This window comes from Monodelphis domestica, chromosome 3, assembly GCF_027887165.1.
Source record: "Monodelphis domestica isolate mMonDom1 chromosome 3, mMonDom1.pri, whole genome shotgun sequence".
Taxonomy (NCBI): Eukaryota; Metazoa; Chordata; class Mammalia; order Didelphimorphia; family Didelphidae; genus Monodelphis; species Monodelphis domestica.
In genome coordinates, this window is record NC_077229.1 from 444,399,771 (window position 1) to 444,420,022 (window position 20,252).

The 20,252-nt window shown below is 44.4% G+C and overlaps 1 protein-coding gene across 1 annotated transcript in view; it reads right to left on the reverse strand.

The window, feature by feature from the left end:
• The window catches only part of GDNF (glial cell derived neurotrophic factor), a 38,889-nt gene extending 19,975 nt beyond the window's left edge, over window positions 1-18,914 (reverse strand). Inside the window, exons 1-2 of the mRNA XM_001364807.5 lie at window positions 18,778-18,914; window positions 12,107-12,280 (exon numbers count right to left, since the gene is read on the reverse strand). Of these exons, the coding sequence (XP_001364844.3) occupies window positions 12,107-12,254 (148 nt within the window). The 5' untranslated portion in view covers window positions 12,255-12,280; window positions 18,778-18,914. The remainder of the gene's footprint in view (window positions 1-12,106; window positions 12,281-18,777) is intronic.
• Window positions 18,915-20,252: the final 1,338 nt, after the last annotated feature.

Genomic DNA, 20,252 nt, shown 5'->3' on the forward strand with positions numbered 1-20,252 from the left:
CTGCCTTCTTGACTTTCTGCTCTTTTGCTGGAAAAATCCAGATCATTATCCTCATGACTCATGTTAGCTTCATCCGTGAGACTATTTAACTCTCTCACCAGGAAAGACAATAGTCCTGCAAGATGACCTAGATCAATTCATGTTTCTCAGAACCACGTTTCCTGACTTGTACTTTGGAACAAGCAGTTTAATAATCATTGGATGTCGTGTCCTGAATGACCCAAATAGAAATCATGTCCGGAACCTAAAAGAGGGTCAATACTCCCAGCCCCTCCTTTCTGTTTACTCTCCGTTTGTTTTTTCTGGAAACCGTGTTTTGGGGAGAACTTGAATATCCTTTCAGAAAGCAGATGTTTGTGTTTTCTTTTTCTCTTGATAAAGGAAGAAGTGGAAAGAGCTGCCATATTGGTTAGAGGTGGGTAATGATGTTACTGGCAAATGTCTGGGGTTATTATAGATTTTGAAGATCCAAAGTTCTTTTTGGAAAATTACCTGTAAGATTTGGCAAGTTGGGTGGTTCAGTGAATAGAGTAAGAATTAGGGAAGCCTGGAGTCTCAGACACTTTCCTAGCTGTGTGACCCTGGGCAAATCCCTTAAGCTCAGCCTCAGTTTCCTCATCTATAAAGTCATTATTATCATAATTAGTTATTATAGTTAACTATAATAATAATTATTAATTATTATAAGGATTATACCTTACAAGATTGTTGTGAATATCAAACGAGTTGAAGCATATATAAAGCCCTCTGCAAACCTTAAAGGGCTGTGTAAATCCTAGTTATTATTATCAATGATTATTCTTCAGAGGCAGGGAATTCTGGGGAATCCTAATAGTAGGGATGGGGAATCATTTCTGTGGAACTTCTTTCTTGTCTGATCCAAAAGAGTTCATTCAGTCTTAGAGCAAAACCTACCTTCTGAAAACTGGTTTAGGTAGGCTGAACGATGGAGTCAGATCCCAGCTTGGTAAATTGAGGGCATTAACTGATCTCTAAGTTTCCTTCCAGCTCAAAATCTAGAACAGCATGACACTGACCTTTCTGGGTCTCGTCTGAAAAATGAGGAAGGTTGGATTATGTGATTTCTATGGTCCCTTCCAGTTTAATTTGGCCTTATGCCAGCAGGTTGCATTTTAATTTCACTTATTTAAGTATTTTAGTAAGCTGATTCACCAGAGACTTATTAAAAGATAGGAACATAATTCATTAAAAATAACCTTAAAGACACCCTGACCATATATAGATTAGAGCATCTCTAGCTACACTCTGATACTGAACAGCCCCTGTTTCTGCATGATCTTCTCAGTTTCCTTTGCTGGGTCACCATCCATTCAAAGCTTCCTAACTCTGGGGGTTCCCAAGGTTCTATCTTAGTCCTTCTCCTCCACTCCTTCTACATTCTCTCTTTTGGTAATCTCATCAGATTCTCTAGCTTTAATTATTATCTCTATGCTGTCAGGGGCAACTAGGTGGCTTAGTGGATAGAGCACTCGCCTTAGAGTCATGAAGACTTCATCTTCTCGAGTTCAAGGCTGGCTTCAGACACTTCCTAGCTTTGTGACCCTAGGCAAGTCATTTAACCCTGCTGGCCTCAGGTAAAATGAGCCAAACAAGGAAATGACAAACCACTTCAGTATCTTTGCCAAGGAAACCCCAAAAGGGGTCACCAAGAGTCGGACATGCCTAAAAACAACCAAACAATAACAACATGCAGATGATTCACAGATCCATGTATTCAGCCATAATCTCTCTCCTGAATGCCAGTTCCTACACCACCATCTGCCTATCAGGCATTTCAAATTAAACATCCCATAGGCATATCAAACTCAATATGTCCAAAGCAGAATTCAACATCTTTTATTCCAAACCCAGCTCTTTCCCCCTATTTTTTGTCAAAGGCACCGCCATCTTTTAATCACTCATATTCACAGTCTTGGAGTCAAGACTCCTTAGTCTCCCTTCACCTCATATGTCAAGTCAGTTGCCAAATGGCGTCAATTCTACCCAGGAAGCTTTTCCTATCTGTTTCCTGCTCCCTAACCAGATGGTCACCACTCTAGTTTATGCATTCCTCACTTCTTGCTGGAATAATGGTAGCAGCTCACTATGTGTCCTTCCCTCAAATAGTGTGTCTGCAAACTATTCTCCACAAAACAATATTCCCAAAGCACATATCTGTCTGTTCAGTCATATCTGACTCTCTGTAGCCCCATTTGGGGTTTTCTTGGCAAAGATACTGGAGTCCTTTATCATTTCCTTCTTTGTCTCATTTTACAGATGAGGAAACTGAGCCAGACAAGGTTAAGTGCCTAACCCAAGCTCATACACCTCATAAATGTCTGAGGCCAGATTTGAACTCAGGAAAATGAGTCTTCCTGACTACAACCTGTGCACTCTAGCCACTGATCTACCTAGTTGCCCATGGCTCAACTCTAGTGGCTCCCTATTATCTCTAGGGCCATTTTTTTTGTTTGGTATCTAAAATTTCCTGTGCTGATTCCCATCTATCTTTCCAAGGCGATTACATATTATTCTCCTTCATATAATTGACATTTCAGACAAATTGGCCTTCTAACTGTTCCTCACGCACAACATTCAATCTCCTTTACTTAGACAGACTTCTATCCTTCGAATGTGCTCCCTCTGCACTTCCTCCTCTTGGAATCTATCAGCTTCCTCCTCTATGAAGCCTTTCCTGGTTTCCCCAGGAATCTGTCTCCTGCATAAATTACTTTGTATTAAATCTGTATGGATTTGTATATATACATGCTGTCTCTCCCAACACAAGACAAGGTTTCTGAGGCCAGGGACTATTTCATTTTTGTCTAGTACATAGTAATGCTTAATAAATGCCGTAGTGATTAGGCATAGGGTAAGTGACTGACTGATCTGGCAATTGAGGAGCATACTTTAAATTTCTTTGTATCTGTGATTTGGTTTCCTATTACTTTTCTCAAGAACTAACCATAGCTCCCCAGTATCCCCATCAAATCAGGGCTAAGTTCCTCCGCTCACTTTTAAAGTCCTCTTTGTAGTTCCCCTTGTCCTTCCCCAGTCCTTCCCCTACTTGCCCTTCTCCCCCAAATATATTAACCCTCTGCTGCAATTGACAGAGTCTACACTGTCTCTCTCTCCTTCTCCTGCAAGTTCATTCCCAGTTCTCCACCTTTCTTTATGCTCTTCCCTCTCAGCTAAAATTTATGCTCTTCCCTCCCAGCTAAAATGCCTCTCTCTCTCCCTTCACCCATCCACAGGGTGGATGAGTGACCACAGGGTCCCCATAGATGAGGACCATAGGGTCCTCAGCAGGTTACTACTTTATTCCTACTTAAATACTGTTTACTCTGTTCTAGTTTCATACTCAGGAAGCTAGGTGGCACAGTGGATAGAGCACCAGGCTTAGAATCAGGAAGGTTTATCTTTGGGAATTCAAATTCAGTCTCAGATACTCACTAGCTGTGTGACCCTAGACAAGTCACTTAATTCTGCTTGTGTCAGTTTCTTCATCTGGAAAATGAACTGGAGAAGGAAATGACAAACCACTCCAGTGTCTCTGCCAAGAATCATAAAGAGTCAGACATGTCTGAGATGACCGAACAAGTCGATGCTCAGTTTGATTGTCAGCTCCTTACGGATCAGACTCTTGCCTGTTTCTCTGGGAAGACCCCAGGACAACTTGGAGCTCAGGGTGGCTGGCCAGCAACTGCTTGTTCATAGACTGGACTCATGCATTTTGGAAAAACAAGGGAAGTTTGCGGCATTTTGCCGAAACAAAGTGCACGGAGTCAATTAGTGATTAGCCTAATTTGATTTCTAGATTAGCTAAAGGAAATCCTTTAGGCTCAGGGTCCCAATTTCCTAAATAAAATAGATGCTGGAGAGCCAGATCAGTTTGGGAGCTAATTTGAGTATTAAATATTTATATGAAGAGGCTACATAACTAGTTATTCTTATCCTAAGGGTATGCTCCAAGAACTGAGCCCCTGAAAGGGGTCCAGAGCCAGAAGTTAGGTTCAGGGGGTACAGAGTCCGGAACAAGCCCCTTCCAACCTGCAACCTGACCTGCGTCTGTGGTCTGGGACCTGCCTTCCTTTGATCCCCAGCTTCATCTTTACACCAGTCCTTTCTGGGCGAATGTGCTTGTATAACTGTGATTATGCAACCTATGACCAACCAAGAATTGTGCAAGGAAAGAGGCTTGTAAGGGATACCATCAGGGAGACGTGTGACCGGAAAGGGAGGCGGGCCAGCCAGGCATGGAGGGAGAGCAAGGGGGAGCCCATGGCTAGTTCAGGTGCTCCGCCAGTATCATCTACCCAATGTCAGGAAGTCTGGAGTCGCGGGGCTCAAACTTTTTGGTCTCAGGACCCTTTTACTCTCTCAAAAATTACTGAGCATCCTTCAAAGTGCTTTTGCTTATGTGGGTTATATTGATCAATCTATACTCACCATGTTATACATTAAAACACCTTAGTATTATGATGAAAACAGTTTTAACTCATAAATGCCCTGAAATGGTCTCTAGGGATTGCTAGAGTACACTCTGAGAACCGCTGATCTAGGAGGACACCCCAGGACACTGGGTCCACTGCTGTAAGAGGGCACGGACAAGCGTTACTGCAAAGGAGGAAGAGAATATGGTTGGGATAGGAGATGCATTAATTAAGGGAGGACCTGCCTAGGTGGGATCCCAGATCCAGTGAAATATCAGAGTAAGGTACAAACCTAAACAACATGGACCAGTAGAGACTATCTTAGTTGATCCTGGACTTGACATTATACAACATTTTTTTTAACCCTTACTCCCCGTCTGAGAATCAATTGTGTATTAATTCCAAGGCAGAAGAGAAGTAAGGGCTAGGCAATAGGGGTTAAGTAATTTGCCCAGGGTCACATAGCTAGAAAATGTCTGAGGTCACATTTGAACCCAGGACCTCCTGTCTCCACATCTGGTTCTCCATCCCCTGAGACACCCAGCTGCCTCTATGTGCCATCTTAATAGTAACATTTAGCTGATATAGGGACATAGGCAGATAGGGTATAGCAGATAGAACACTGAACCTGGGGTCAGGATGATCCTAATTCAAATCTGGCTTCAGATTTGTGACTCTGATCATCTTTTAATCTCTGCCTCATTTCCCAATCATCTCTTAATCTCTGTTTGCCTCAGTTTCCTCATCTACAAAAGGAAGATAATAATAGCACTTATATCCCAAGGTTGTTGGGAAGATCAAGTGAGATAACATTTGTAAAGTGGAAAAAAATTTGCCAATCTTAAAGTGATAAATGAAAGATAGCTTTTATTATTAAATAGATTAAACCTCAATTTCCTCACCTGTAAAATGAGGGAGTCAAATCAGGTGACATTCTTTCACGGTTTTATTTTTCATGAAACTAGTTATTGTTGCTTTAAAAAAAGTACAAAATAGCTAGATGGAAAGATATAAGAAATGAAACCACAAAATGACTCAGTGAATTGGGGTCTTAAAAGCAGAAGAAGGGAAGAACTGTGAAAAACATGAACAATTCACAGAATCATAGACCTTGGCCCAAAGGGACCTCAGGTGCCACTGAGCCTTTCCATTAAAAAAAGGCATCATCCCTTGCACAATTTTAGGTTGGTCATATATTGCATTATCACAATTTTATAAGCATATTTGCCCAGAAAGAGTTGGTGCAAAAATGAAGCTGGGGATCAAAGGACACAGGTTTGCTGGTTGGAAGGGGTCTGTTCCAGGCTCTGTGCCCCTGTACCTAACTTCTGGAACCCTTTCAGGAACTTTTCAGGAGCTCAGTTCTTGAAGCATCTTCCAGGGATAAGAATAGCTAGTTGTGGGGTCTTCATAGAAATATTTAAGATACAAATTAGCTCTCAAATTGGGGATCAATTTTTTCATGTTGAAAATGAAGGGGCTAGATGACAGGATTGCTAAACCATCCCTATGAACCTGCAACTTCCTCCTTCCATCAAGATTTTCCCCTATGTATCAAAATTGAATAATTTGAGGGTCACCCATGATTCTTCCTCTTTTAAAGATATTGGTGAGTAGAGCTCAGGAATAAAGGGAGTTTCTCATAACTCACAAGTAGATCTTAAATCTCAAATGAGGAAATATGGAAACTGTGAGGTACAAGTACCTCTCATTTAGGGAACAAAAAATTGTAAAATAAGTTAGGTTTATATATGGCAATGAGGGAGTTAGAAATATTTTCCATAACAGACCCTACCTAGATCAATAACCCACCCATCTGAGTTGCTTTAATGACCTCATTTGCATCAGAACCAAGAGACCATCTCGCATCTCAAACTTGAGAGTGAACTGGGCACAATGTACACGGATTTCTTTCTTTATAAACTTCACTACTATTATTGTTTAGTCCTTTCGGCTGTGTCTGACTCTTTGTGACCCTATTTGGGATTTTCTTGGCAAAGATACTGGAGTGGTTTGCCATTTCTTTCTCCAGCAAACTTTATTACTACTACTACTATTATTATTAGTCTTGACTTGTTATTTTGCTGATGTATTGAACTCCCAGTGAAGAAACTCTCTCTTCCAACACAGATGAGCAACTACTTTGCAATCTGTAGTCTTAGAGAGTTACTTGGCCCCGAGAAGTTGGGATCTACCCAGCATCACAAAGCTAGTTTGGGTTAAAGGCATGCCTAGAACCCAGATCTTTCTGACTTTGTTGGTAGTATGTCTCTACTACAGTGTATTCCCTCTCTTCTTGAAAAACCTAGGGTTTTAAAAAAACGTTGCAACCACTAAATTGCCAGCCTTTGAGAAATCAGAAGGATTCAACTAGGGGTGTGCTAGAGCCAGTTCCAACTAACTCCTGAGAGATGATTAATTTTTATTACAAGCATATATATCTCTGAAAATGGTCAACATTACAAATTGGGGCACGCTTTATAGTTTTGTTGACTATCTAGATTTGGAGAAAGTATTAACAGGGGACAGCCGGGTGGCTCAGTGGATAGAGAACCAGGTCTGGAGAAAAGAGGTCCTGGGTTCAAATCTGGCCTCAGGCACTTTCTAGCTGTGTGAACCTGGGCAAGTCATTTAACCCCAGCTGCCTAGCCCTTTACTGCTCGTCTGTCTTGGAACTGATACTCAGTATTGCAGACAGAGGGTAAAGATTTTTAAAGATGTGTTAATTGTGAAAACTAAATTGAAAAGTGTGTTACAGGTCCTTTCCCCCCTTTTTTCCTTTATAGAGAGTTATTTGTTAAACATTTACCATCATACCCATGGATTCAGCCATGGGCATCCTTCCTACTTTCCAATGGAATTCAGTGTTTAGAAACATGTGTGATGGGTTACTACAGAAGTCTTTGTGCATCATGAACAAAGAAAAGCATGGACCTCAGCGATAAACTGTAATGGTACTGGTGGTGTTATTGCCAACTGCTTGCACTGGCTGAGTGTTCAAAGTGGACCCACTGCCATTTATCTTGTAGGCTGACAGACCTGGAGCGGAGTCAAAGTGTCTAAGAATGCCTTGCAGTTTTTTCATTCAAGATCCCTTTATTCTATCTATACAATACTACTGTGCATCATTACTACATTATACACGAGAATGATACAGATACATTCATAATATATGCCATCTAACAAGAGTGTATAATATATAAAAAGTCAATAATGATATATTATAAAGATATAGGCTATTAATTAAGTAATCTAATATGGGGGGCACACTGTCATAAGGCAATTTCTTATAGTTGTTTTTTAGTCCTTTTTACAGTCATGCCAGGATCTTTGGGATCCCATTTGGGGTTTTCTTGGCAAAGATAATTGAGTAGTTTGCCATTTCCTTCTCCAGCTGATTTTACAGTTAAGGAAACGGAGGCAACCAGGATTAAGTGTTGTACCCCAGGTCACACAGCTAGTAAGTGTCTGAGGTCAAATTTGAACTCAGATCTTCCTGATTCCAGGCCTGGCACTTTATCCACTGTGCCAATTTGCTGCCCAATGAATAACAACATATCGTACATGTATGTATATTATATATGTGTGAATAGTTCATGTTTACGTAGCAATTTAAGATTTGTAAAGCATCTTTTTCTTGATGATTTCCTGGTGACTGTGAGATGGGCCATTTAAGTAGGTAGCATGCCCATTCTATAGATGAGGAAAGGGATTAATTTACATAGTTTACTTATGATCTCACAGTGACTGAATGCTCTGCAGAAGCTGGGTTCAAATTCGAGCTTCTGAATCCAAGCCCACATCCTTTTCACTCTATCAGGCTTCTTTTCCTAACTGCTCACATTTAGAAATCTATTTAAGGTTGTCAAAGAGTTTCCATCGTGATGGTCTCTGGATGTAAGCAGCATCCTTCCACAGAGAAGGAAAATGAAGCTCAGAGGTGGGACTGTTGTGCCCAGGATCCCCTCGCTGCTCCATTGGGGAGCTGGGGCTCCAACGTGTCTCCCTCTGATTCCAAGCCATCTACAGAGACCCCATGATTCTAAGATCAATACTAAGACACTTCCCTGTCCGCTGAGGCTATAGCTGGTGAAGCCCACCATCGCTTTAGCCAGTCTGGGCACCGGTTCTCTTCCATGTTGTTCTTTTCCTTCCCAACCTCTGCTGATCTGATGGGTGGTATGAAGGGCTCTTAATGCCCTTCTTGTGTGTATTGCTCTGGATATGGGCTTTGAAGGGAGCTTGGGTGAGTAGGTTTGCTATTGCTTTTAATATTAATTATTATTAATTATATTATAAAATAACATAATCACATTATATATATTTTATATCATTAATTATATTATTAAATAATATTAACCAGTCATATAATATAGAAAATATTAATATTCTTAATTATACAATTATAGTGTTTAATAACATAACTATATTAATGAATATTAATTATTATATATTATACAATATACTAATATTAATTATATATAATTATAGTATTTAATAATATAATCATATTAATTAACATCAATCATTATATAACATACAATATATTAATATTATTAAAGATATAAAATATAATTATATTATCTAATAATAGAATTAATAATAATTAATATTAAAATTGGCCAAAGGTTCTGGCCAATGGCTAGAGAGTTTACATCTACTTAGAGGTGAGCTAGTGGCTCTAATCGATGGCTCTAGCTAGCACGTTTAAAAAGAGGCTCCCAACAAAACTATTTTTGGCAGGCAGGAGTTCTCAGAACAGGTACTTTAATTTCAGGTGTCAACAGTATTTCCTCCTTCAGTCCTTGAGAAATCACTCTTCCATCCTCACTTTACCTATCTGTGTTCAGAGCCCGCACCTCTTTCCTGGGGCCCTTGGAAAGGAGAAGGTTCTGCTGCTGTAATTAAGCCCATAATGTGCCCGTCACATTCCATAAGCTGTTTCCTAGCCTTAAGGCCTCTTGGTCTAAGCTGACTATTAATCTCCACCTCCAACCATATGGCCAGAGCGTTCTGGCTGCCTCTTTTAGGATTATGATCAAAGTATGTTTCACAGGATAAGATTGGATGGTGGGCCATGCCTCCATGGAGAATGACTTTGGGAAAAGAGAAGGAAGAATTTATCAGGTTGTTTCCTTGGATGGGAATTTTCTATGACTAACTAGACTATAAATCGTCTATTTCTGGGGGCAGCTGGGTAGCTCAGTGGATTGAGAGTCAGGCCCAGAGATGGGAGGTCCTAGGTTCCAATCTGGCCTCAGACACTTCCTAGTTGTGTGACCCTGGGCAAGTCACTTGACCCCCATTGCCTAGCCCTTACCACTCTTCTGCCTTGGAACCAAGACACAGTATTGATTCCAAGAAGGAAGGTAAGGGCTTAAAAAAATAATAAATTGTCTGTTTCTGTTTTCTCTGGAACCTTGAAAAGAAAGGAGCCAAGGGCAGCTGGGTGGTACAGTGGATAGAGAGTCAGGCTGGAGATGAGAGGACTTGGGTTCAAATCTGCCGTCAGATACTTCCTAGCTCTGTAATCCTGAGCAACCACTTAACACCTTTTGCCCAGCCCTTGCCCTTCTATTTTAGAGTTGTTCTAAGACAGAAATGAGTTGTTTGTTTTTTTTTTTAAAGAACAGAAAAGAGTCATCAGGTCAGTTCCTTGGATGGGAGCTTTTTAATCATTAACCATTATAACATAGATGTATATTAATTCATTCAAGCTGTGCTTTTGAAAGTTTTTGAGTGGAGCACATTTCACTTAGTCAAATCTCCTTTTAAAAGAAACACTATGCAGTTTGCTATTTATAGGATCTCTGCAATGAATATTTTTGTGAAATAAAAAAATAAACTAAAGACTCCTTTTGAAATGTGAGTAATCATCTAATTTATTTGTTGTAGGCAAATGTAAGTATAGTGGATAAAGGCCAGCACTGGGATCAAATAGACTTTTTTTTTTTAAACCCTTACCTTCTGTCCTAGAATCAATACTATGCATTGGTTCCAAGACAGAAGAGTGGTAAGGGCTAGGCAATGGGGGTTAAATGACTTGCCCAAGGTCACACAGCTAAGAAGTACCCAAGGCTAGAGCTGAACCCAAGATCTCCCATCTCTAGACCTGGTTCTCTATCCACTGAGCCATCTAGCATCACATAAACTTTTTCTCAAGTCCTGCCTCTGATACATATTGACTTCAGGCAAGGTGAATAACCTTAGGGACTAAGACACTTTCCTTTTCTAACCCTTTCCGGCACCAATATTAGCAGAAGTTCTCCATGCTGATGAAATCATAGGTCAGGACTTCAAACTTAAGTGTTGCCATAAAATTCAAATCTGGGTTTTCTGAAAGGGGTACAAGATGTTGGGATGGAGTAGCACATCTATGTCAGAAATAAGTCTAGGAATGACATAGTCATTTCACTCCAGCCTACTCTAACTTCAGATCCCCAAAGGTAAGTATGATGGGGAAGAAAAGTGGGGATCTACTTTAAGAAGTGCTTTAGAAGCTCCTTTGGCAATAATTTTACCTATGATCGGAATGCAGACTTTTTTCTAGATGAGACCCTGCCTGGTAGGTGCCCTCTCTATAAGACATTCTGTGTGTGGCTGGGCATCTGTGAAATCAGGGCATTTCCTTTTGGAGAAGATAGACTAAAATGGTAAACTGTATGGCAGATGAGGGATTCTGCATGGTAAGCCCCAGTCAGTGAACACGCATTTATTAAAAAAGAAAATGAAACAGTACCTGCCCTCAAGGGGCTTACACACTAAGCAGTCATTTCCCTGCTTCTAAACAGCTAAGCGTAGGAAAAGGGTTCTCGAATTTTTGTGTGTGTCGTCTCCCTTTGGGAGTCTGCGGCAGCTCATGGACCTACCTCAGAATATTTTAAAATAACTGGAGAAAATACTAACTTTCAATTACAGGTTAATGCAAACAAGAAAACAATGTTCCCATCCAAGATCACAGACCTGAAATCTATCTCCTTTCTTCTAGTTTTTAGCAGCTAGCACTTTAAAAATAATCCCGTAACCCTGAACCTCGTAGGGATCATGGGATTTAGAGCTGGAAGGAACATTAGAGCTTATCTTGTCACAGGATCATAGCTTTAGAGAGGTAAGGGACAAGCTGAAAAGTCATCTAGTCCAAATTTCTCATTTTACATAGGAGGACACTAAGGCCCTGAGCAATGAAGGAATTTGCCCCTAAACCACCCAGGCAGGCAATAGGGGAATCTGATTCTGAACCCAGGTCCTGTAATTCCAAGTCCAGTGCTCTTTTCAGACTACATAGATAGGCCAAACACACACACCTCTGTACTCACGCCCCCTTTCCCTGAACATCCCATTTTACAGCAGAGAAAACAGGGTCCAGAAAAAGTGATGGAATGTGTTCCAAAGTGGCAGAGTTGGGATCCCAACCCAAAACACCTCATGCTAAAAGCATTGGTCTTTTCCCTGGACCTTTCTACCTTATTACGTAGCTTCAGGGGAAAAGCTCACCCTTCCATCTTCGTTATGAGTGTCCACACTTGCTAGCCCTCCCCTGGTCCCCAAAAGAGCTAAAGCAAGGGGCCTCGCTACCCCCGGGGCGCAGTTTGTAGATTTTTCCTAAGCTCTTACGGTATTTGCATGATTAGTAGGTCAGAAAGGGTGGCTATGAATTGGGGAACGTTTCTTACAGTCACTTCTCACAGCATAGGGAGCCAGTCGGTTGGGGGAGTACTCTTCTTCTGGCCCTCCGGGATGCTTCTTACCAGCAGGCAGAGGGAAGGCGGACACAGTGTGGAGCAGTACCAGGCAGAGAGCCACAATATCCCATAACTTCATCTTAGATTCCCGTCCAGCGGCGGCTCCTGGGGGTGGGGGTGGAGGTGGGGGTAAGGGTCAGGAGAGAGAGAGAGAGAGATAGGTCAACGTTCCAGGGGTCTGGACATCCGCAGAATCCCTTCTCCCTCCCACAGCAAAGTCAGACCTCTCCTCCAACTTTCACATTCATGCCACCTCATGCACCTTCGAACTCCCAGGTGATTGCTTCCTTAAAAATCCCCCCCCCCCCCAATGATGATTACTATTCCCTTTGGCAGCAGACTTTCCAGTTAGGTCTCTGTTGGAAATGCAGGCTGCCGATGCAACCGTTTCAACTTTGTAAAGGGGGGAGAGGTCCCCCAGACGACACCTTCCAACCCTGGGGCAAGGAGCTCAGTCCCTAACCCCTGCAGTCACATAGTTGTTGTCAGGGGCTCCTTCTTCTCATGTTTTCCTGGGGACTGGACAGCTAGTGCCGATCTCTTTTCAAATTCAGCGCCCCTTCCCTTTCTCCGACTCGACCCCACCTCTGGGGTAGGGGAGCTTTGGAACTGGGTTGCTGCTCCTGCCCTGCCCCTCATCTGCAGCACAGGCTGCAGCCTCCAAGCCCAAGCTCCTACTTCTCCACCCCACCCCGTCACTTGATTCAGCTTTAACATCTCCTCCCATTCCCCCCAAATCAGCTCAGGGAAACCAAACTTCCCAGAGAAAACCTCCCTCGTTCTGTGGGGAGCCCCGCGGTGAAAGCGGCTCTTTCTCCCCACCCCTCGGCTCACCCACGCTAATAGATAGAACTAGAATAAAAGTTCTCTCAAGGGTTTCCTGATCCATCACTTGCAATAAGTGGCTACAGCCAGTTTCGCTTTATGCACTTGCATCTTGATCTATTGGAAGCCCGTTTTTCTTTCTTTCTTTCATTACCCTTCCTTACCTCCCACCAAAGGAGCCCCCCACCCAACTTTTATTGGGGAAAGGAAAGAGATGTTAGTAGGCATCTGGCAGCTTTAATCTGTGTAAGTGTAAGGCAGCGATGGCACTTGTCTTAACATCTGATCAGCATCAGCACCCCCCCCCCCCCCATTTGTTCCCCCACCTCTACTGGGAAATTCTCCCCGAGTCCTCTCCTTTCCAGAGAGACCAGACCAACTGAAGTCTCCCGCGCTCTCTCACACCCAGCCCCAGCCAAGTCTCTCAAGGCACAAAGCAATGCAATTTGCTCACAGCTCCAGGGGAGGGATCGCCCGGGATGCGCGACAGGGAGCAAGCAGAAAAGGACGTGCCCGCGGCGCCTCCGGGGCGTTGCTCGCTCTCGGCAGGGGACTTAGGCACTGGGAAGCCCGGGCTGGCGCTTCACATGGAGCTCTGGCTCCAGTTTGGGGCGGGGTGGGGGTTTAGGGCAGGAGGAGCGTGATACAATAAATATGAGCCTCCCTCAGCCAGGGGGCACCATTTGGACTTTTCACACTCCCCCCCATCCTCCCCCCCCCCCGAAAAAAGGCATAGTCAAGGCGGAAAGAAAAATGTGCTGTCCAACATCTAGCAAACCTTAACCTTTCACTCGCGCCCCCCTCTTCCGTCACCGCGAGAACTTGGGGTGACCTGGAGAGAGGAGAGAGAAGAGGAAAGGCAGGCATGTGCGTGTGAGTGTGCGTGTCTGCCAATTCTCCCAGGCGGGGACCTCTAATTCAGTCAAGGTCTTTACCAGACGCCCACTGACTACAGCTTTCCAAAGTCACTTTCCCCCTTCCAACTCTGCTGGCTTTTTGGTGGCGGACCCTGCAGCTGTAACGCCACATGGTTAATGCCACAACTCTGTCTTTTTTGCCTATTAAATGACATACCCGTTGGAAAAGAACAAGTTTGCCCCCATTGGAAAGGGAAAAGAGATGGGATGGACTAAGAAGGAGAGATGGGGCAAGGAGAGTTATCAGCAAACAATGGAAGAAAAGTTGGTGGCTGCCTTTGGCCGGTGTCATCTAGGCAACATCTTTCCTGCCCCCTCCCCTTCTGGTTCCTAGGCACTCCAGACCTTCCTCTTGTCTCCTCACCCATACTCTCTGTGCCAGTCTAGGGCCAACTAGAGAAGCGTTTAATTGGGCCGCCACCTCCCACGGTGCCCATTTTCCGCCCTGGGGCTAGATCGGCGGAGATGGATGCGTTTTCCATTCTCCTGGCGTTTGTTTGCTAGCTAAGCAGCTGTTTGGCCGCACTAGCAAGGAGGAAAAAGAAACTCCGAGAGACCCGCGGCTCCAGCCTCCCAATCCAGTCTGGGCTTGTTTGCTGGGCGGTGGCGACGGACAGGGTTGGGGGTGGGGGTGGGCTGCGACGAGCGACTCCCGGGGGTGGGGGCAAGGTCTTGGTTCCATCGCCTTCAAATAAACAAAACTACACCGAACTCCCTGCAGAATGGCGGGGGAGGAAGGGGGGGGGTACATTTAGGGAAAGTAAGGGCCTTCTCTCTCCCCATCCTGCTTACAAGCCTGCAGCCTTCCAAAAGCTCTCGGGCACGAGGTTAATGCATCCTTCAAAATCCAGGTGCCCGCCAGAGTGCCCCTCCCGCCCACAAACAGGAAAAGAAGGAGCCAGCAGATTTCCCTTCCGTATTAAAAGGGCTTTCCCCTGTTTTCCCCCTGCTGTGGGTGGATGGGAGATTTCGAAAATTGGACGTGGAGCTTCTCAATTAGGAGTGTGGCGAAGCTGGCAAGGGAGGGAAATGGAAAACTCTATGCTCCGCCAAAGAGGAGGCTCCCCGATCCCTGGTTGTCTTCCCGCTCTCGGCCTGACTCTTTCCTGTCCCCGAAACAGGCCCCCTGGGCTGGGGAAAGCGCATTCTTCTCTTCCGAGGAAGCCCTCACTGAAGAAGGCTCCAGCTAGAATGCCAATTTAGTGCCTCGTCCATGCTCTGGGGAGGAAACCAAATGCAGGCTCTTTTTATGCAAACCGCCTGGCTCCAGAGGGGTACAAAAAAGTAGATCCAGTTTTGCCTGGCTGTGTTTCTCAGAGGCTTAGATCTGCTTTTCTTTTTAACCCTCTGAGCTTTGTCCCTCTCACCCCAGCCTTCTTCTCTCTGCTTTTCTTCACTCTTCCTGTTTAGTTGCCCCCAAAGAAATGTGCCTCTTGCTTCTTTCCCCACTTCTTTTCAGAATAGTCTGCTTAACTGCAAACCAAGACTAATAGTGTCTTGCATTTGCAAAGGTGCCTTTATGATATTCTCCAAGGTGTTTTCTGATAGATATAGCTTTATTATTATTATATTTTTAAAACCCTTACCTTCCATCTTAGAATCAATCATGTATATTGGTTCTAAGGCAGAAGAATGGAAAGGACTAGCCAATGGGGGTTAAGTGACTTGCCCAGGGTCACACAACTGGGAAGTGTCTGAGGCCAGATTTGAACTTAGGACCTCCCATCTCTAGACCTGTCTCTCAATCCACTGAACCACCCACCTGCCCCCTATTATTATTATTTTTTAAAGAAAATAATCCTCACAAAGAAAGTGACAGCCATTGAGTGGTAAATTATTAGAGAAATACAGGAACTTTAGAGATTAAGCAGTCCCAAACCACCTCATTTTATTAAGGCACTCAGACATTAGCTAAATGATTCTTCACAAATCACTTGGCCATTAAAGCCTCAGTTTCCTCATCATAAAATTGAGAATAATAGAACTTTGCAGGGTTGTTGTAAAGATTTACTGAGATAAGTTAAACTACTCTCCAAAAACTAAGTAAAACGTTAAAAAATATAGCGTTGTAATATAGTGCTTAATGATGATGTAGTAATATCAATTGAGGACCAGAGGCTTGTCTAAGGTCAACACAGGAGTAACAAGGTTAGTGTCAGAACTAAGAAAAGAAATCAGATTTCCCTGGTCTTTTTTTTTTTTTGCTAATGAGCTATTTTATGTACAAGATCCACGTGCTGGTAGCACCTAAATCTGAGGAGCACTGCGCAATACAGGTCCCAGAGAGGAATTGCATCAGTGGCATTGGAAAGAGGGCCACTTTGCACTACAAGACCACTTTCCTCCCAATCCAATGTTTGAATAACTTTTCATCATTCTGGGCACTAGGGGGCACTAAAAACCACCATAGTGCATTAAGACGGCCTTACATAGCTGGGAAGTTTGGTCATTTGTCATTTTAAGTATAACAGAAAGGGGGAAATGCTCACCTTAAAATCTTACTGACTTTTCCCTACAACTCTTTGATATACTTCAACACTGTAGTGTTTTTTAGTTTCTTAGGGGGCTTTTTCTCTCTCTTCCCCATTCCACCTCCCTCCTCATCTGAGTTAGTTTTTTTTTTTTTGCAACTTGGCTTTGGAAGTTGAAGTCCCTCCTCACACTTCACCTAACAAAACCTAGTCAATCAGACATCCAGGTGAACACCGGTATCACTAGAACTCTTTTCTCCTTAATTCTTAAGTCTGAGAAAGTTATGTTTGGCTTTAGTCTCAAGATTGACATAAAAAAAGAGTTTGAGAAGAAAATAGATGTGTTAGCTTTAAACCAGTCTCTATGGGGAGGAGGACTGGAAAGGAATTTAAAAAGTATTCACAACAGTGAGATTTGTAAATAAAACACCCACAGCCAGCAATGGGCCTTTAAACAGCATACACACATGAGAAATGTGTGTATGGAGTGGCCAGTAAGAAGGAGACCAGGAAAGGAGTAACTAACTGCTATTTACTCAGGAGATCTAGTACAAGTCACTTAACATCTCTGGTCTCTGAGGTTCCTTCTAATTCTAAATTTATGATACTGTGAACTGTTTATCTTAACTCTATGAGCTTCCATCCAGTGAATACTCCACTCTCCTCTTAAGAACTGAGCAAGTTGGTTTTCATCCCAGGCTTTTCAAGTTTATCAGTTTGGTTTCTTGCTAGGTTATGGCTACTATCCTAAGACACAGGGTGGGAAGTGTCTATGAAAAACTTGGAAGAAAATAGAAAGTCCAGAACAAGCTAGAGCAGTGAGGTGTTAAATACTGAAAGTCTGTCCTGGACTGAATAAGTTGGTGGGAGCTTTGCTCTACCACAGAAATTGTTTAGTCTCACCCTGCAGTTTCCCCCTCACTGGACACTTGTTACATTGATAGCCTTAACTCCTACTTTCATAAAAGTGGAAGCATAGCAGATCAGGGCCCAGGTTTATGGGCTGAAGTTGAGATTATTTAGCTAGGACCTAAGCAGCTAATATTTTGTGGGGTTTGCATGGATGGATAATTTTCTTAGGCTCCTCAGCTTGGAATTTATATATATATATATATATATATATATATATATATATATATATATATAATTTATACAGAGCCAAGACTAGAGAAAAAGTAGACACATTGGTGTGGCCATCCTTTTGAATGAAGACATATCCACAGAGATATGGGGTAGCTTTTTTGAAGACCCTATCTGTGAAAGGGGGGATATTATGGGCGCTACATTTAAAATAAAAGTCCCAAATCAAAGCATTAATAAAAGATTCATGTCATAGCTGGATTTTAGTTGTTTAAACTAATTTTTCATATACCATTTACAACTATAGAAAGTTGGTTAGTTATTGATCAGAGTCTCTTGGACCAGGGGCACATCAATCACATGCTATGCCTAAGTTAGCCTTACATTTGACAGTTTGTCTACAGAAAAGGAAAATAGCTGCAGAATGCCCCCCCCCCCCACCAGTTTTAGTGAGGGTGGGGAGGGAGTGGAGAGGGTTTGAGAGACATCAATGAGAAAAAAATATGTCACTCAGAAGAAACTTGGAAAGTCCCCAGGGAGAAGAATGTAACCATACAGGTGTACATGATCAGTAAAGGGACAATCATTTTTCCATAATTTCCTAGATGAGGAGGACAAGATTGATGAAGTGGATTAAACTTATTTTGATGAGTTTAACAATTTAGATCGCGTTAACATGCCAGCCAAAAGTCACCAGGAGAATCTTCTTTACTTTCCACTTTTACACATCTTTGCCCCACGCTCCCAGGTATCTGCATTTCTTTTCAACCCAGGGGAAATCGAGCAAGCTCACTAATAGTCGCTTCCTTCTAGATTCACGGTAGACGCGAGCACAGAGGGACAGACAGACAGCCGGGGCACTTTAAGTTGTGGAGAAGAGGAAGATTTCACTTTCCCTTGCGCTCTGCTCCAAGACAGAAAAGATTAAATGGCACAGCCATGACTCCATAGCGGGGCAACCTGGACTGTGGAAGGGGGAGGTTTGGAGGGGTTGCACTCTAAGTGAAGACAACCTTCTCCTGAAGCTTAACTAAGTTCCCTTTTAAGTAAGGCCCTCCTCATTTTCAACTTCTCCCTTTCCACTCTCGCGTCCTAGTTTCCAACCCTATCTATCCTCTTCTATCTATCCTCTTGTCCGTCGCATGTCCTCCTGTCCTCTCTCCTTTGCTCCCTGGTCCCCACGCCTGGTGCTCCTGGGCCAGCTAGGGAGACCCAGGTCCTCTACATCCCTGCCTCTCCCTACCCTCATTCTACTGGGGTGGGTGCTGGGCAGAGACCTACGCCTTCCGTCCGCTACAGCACTGCTTACCTCTGATCCGGTCTCGGCAGACCCCCAGTTGGACATTAACCCGAGGAAGCCCGAGTATCAGCCAAGAAACACATCGGGGCGGAGGTCAGGACCACGGAGACCCGCGGAGCAGGTCTGGGTACAAAGTTCGCAATCTCTGCTGGAAGCGGTGCCGAAAAGAGCCAAGCCAGGGGAGGACAGAGGTGTCGGCGGCGGCTGCGGCAGCGGAGGCTGTTGCTTGCTGCCGCTGCTGCTGGGATCCTCACGGCCGACAGCTCCCCTGCTGCTCCCCCCCACCCCCAGAGTACCAAGTCCGTGCAGCCGCTGCTGCCTTGGGTGGGGGGAGACACGGCCCCACTGCGCTGCGCTTGGCCGCGATGCGCTCTCCGCGCTCCGCTCTCCGGGCTTCTCTGGCTAGAGTCTCAGCCGCTCAGTAGCTCAGCCGCGGCAGCGCTCTGAGCCGCGGGGAGCGCCGCCTGGGAGCACTAGATGGGGCTGAAGGATGCTGCCGCTGCCGCCACCGCTGCTGCTCCTGCTGCTGTTCCTGACGCCGAAGCCGAGATCCTCTTGCTTGGAAAGCTGAGCGAGACACCCCATCAACCCCTGCGGGGAGTCCAATGAAGACATCAGGGCTCCCGGATCAGTGGCTGGTCCAGGAGAGCCCGGGTTTGGGCTCGGGGGCGGGGGAGGGGGACGGGAGGGGATATTGGGGATGGGGTGGGGGGGAGGGGAAGAGAGAAGAGAGTGGGGATGGGAGACGGGGGAGGAGGGAGCCCACAGTCACACACTTACCACCCGGGCTTGAGGTGGAAGGGGGTGGGGGTGGGAACTAGGGAAGAGAGAAGAAAAAGAAAAGAAAAAGGAGGCAACCGTGCGTGAGACTTCCGAGATGGGGGTGGGGGGGTGGGTGGGAGTGGATGTCAGGAGTAGACAACTAAGCGAGGTCGAAGGAGAGAGGGGCGCTGCGGAGGTGCGGATCAGCAGTGCATGGAGACGCTGCAGGATCCCCAGAAAGCAGGCGAGGTCTTGAATCACATTGCCAGACTTAGATCCGAATGAAACGTGGGAAGAGCTTAGTGGGTCGATCCACTAGGGCAATCCAAACTTGACCGAAGGGTTCCGGGCTTCTGGATCCGCTTCTCTAGTCCCAGGGGTCAGAGAGAAGGAGAACGACCTGATGGTGGGTTTTTTTTTGGTGGTGGTGGGGGGAATGCTTCCTTTTCTTCTTTCCTGTTCTTTGTCCTTTCTCCTGGTCTCCTTTTATTCCTCTTAGTCACTCACTCTTTTTTTCTCCTGGGGGAGGAAAGAGGAGTGAGAGCTGCCAGCTGGAGGTGTATCACAGAGGACAGATGTGCAGCCGTCCAATATGAGCAGTCGGTTTGCCAGGGGAAGCTGCAAGTGGTGATGAATTTATAGGGCTCTTATTCTGTGACGTGCCCTCGAGTGCTTTTTCTGATTCGCTTTCAGACCTAAACACACGCTAGATTAGACCCTCT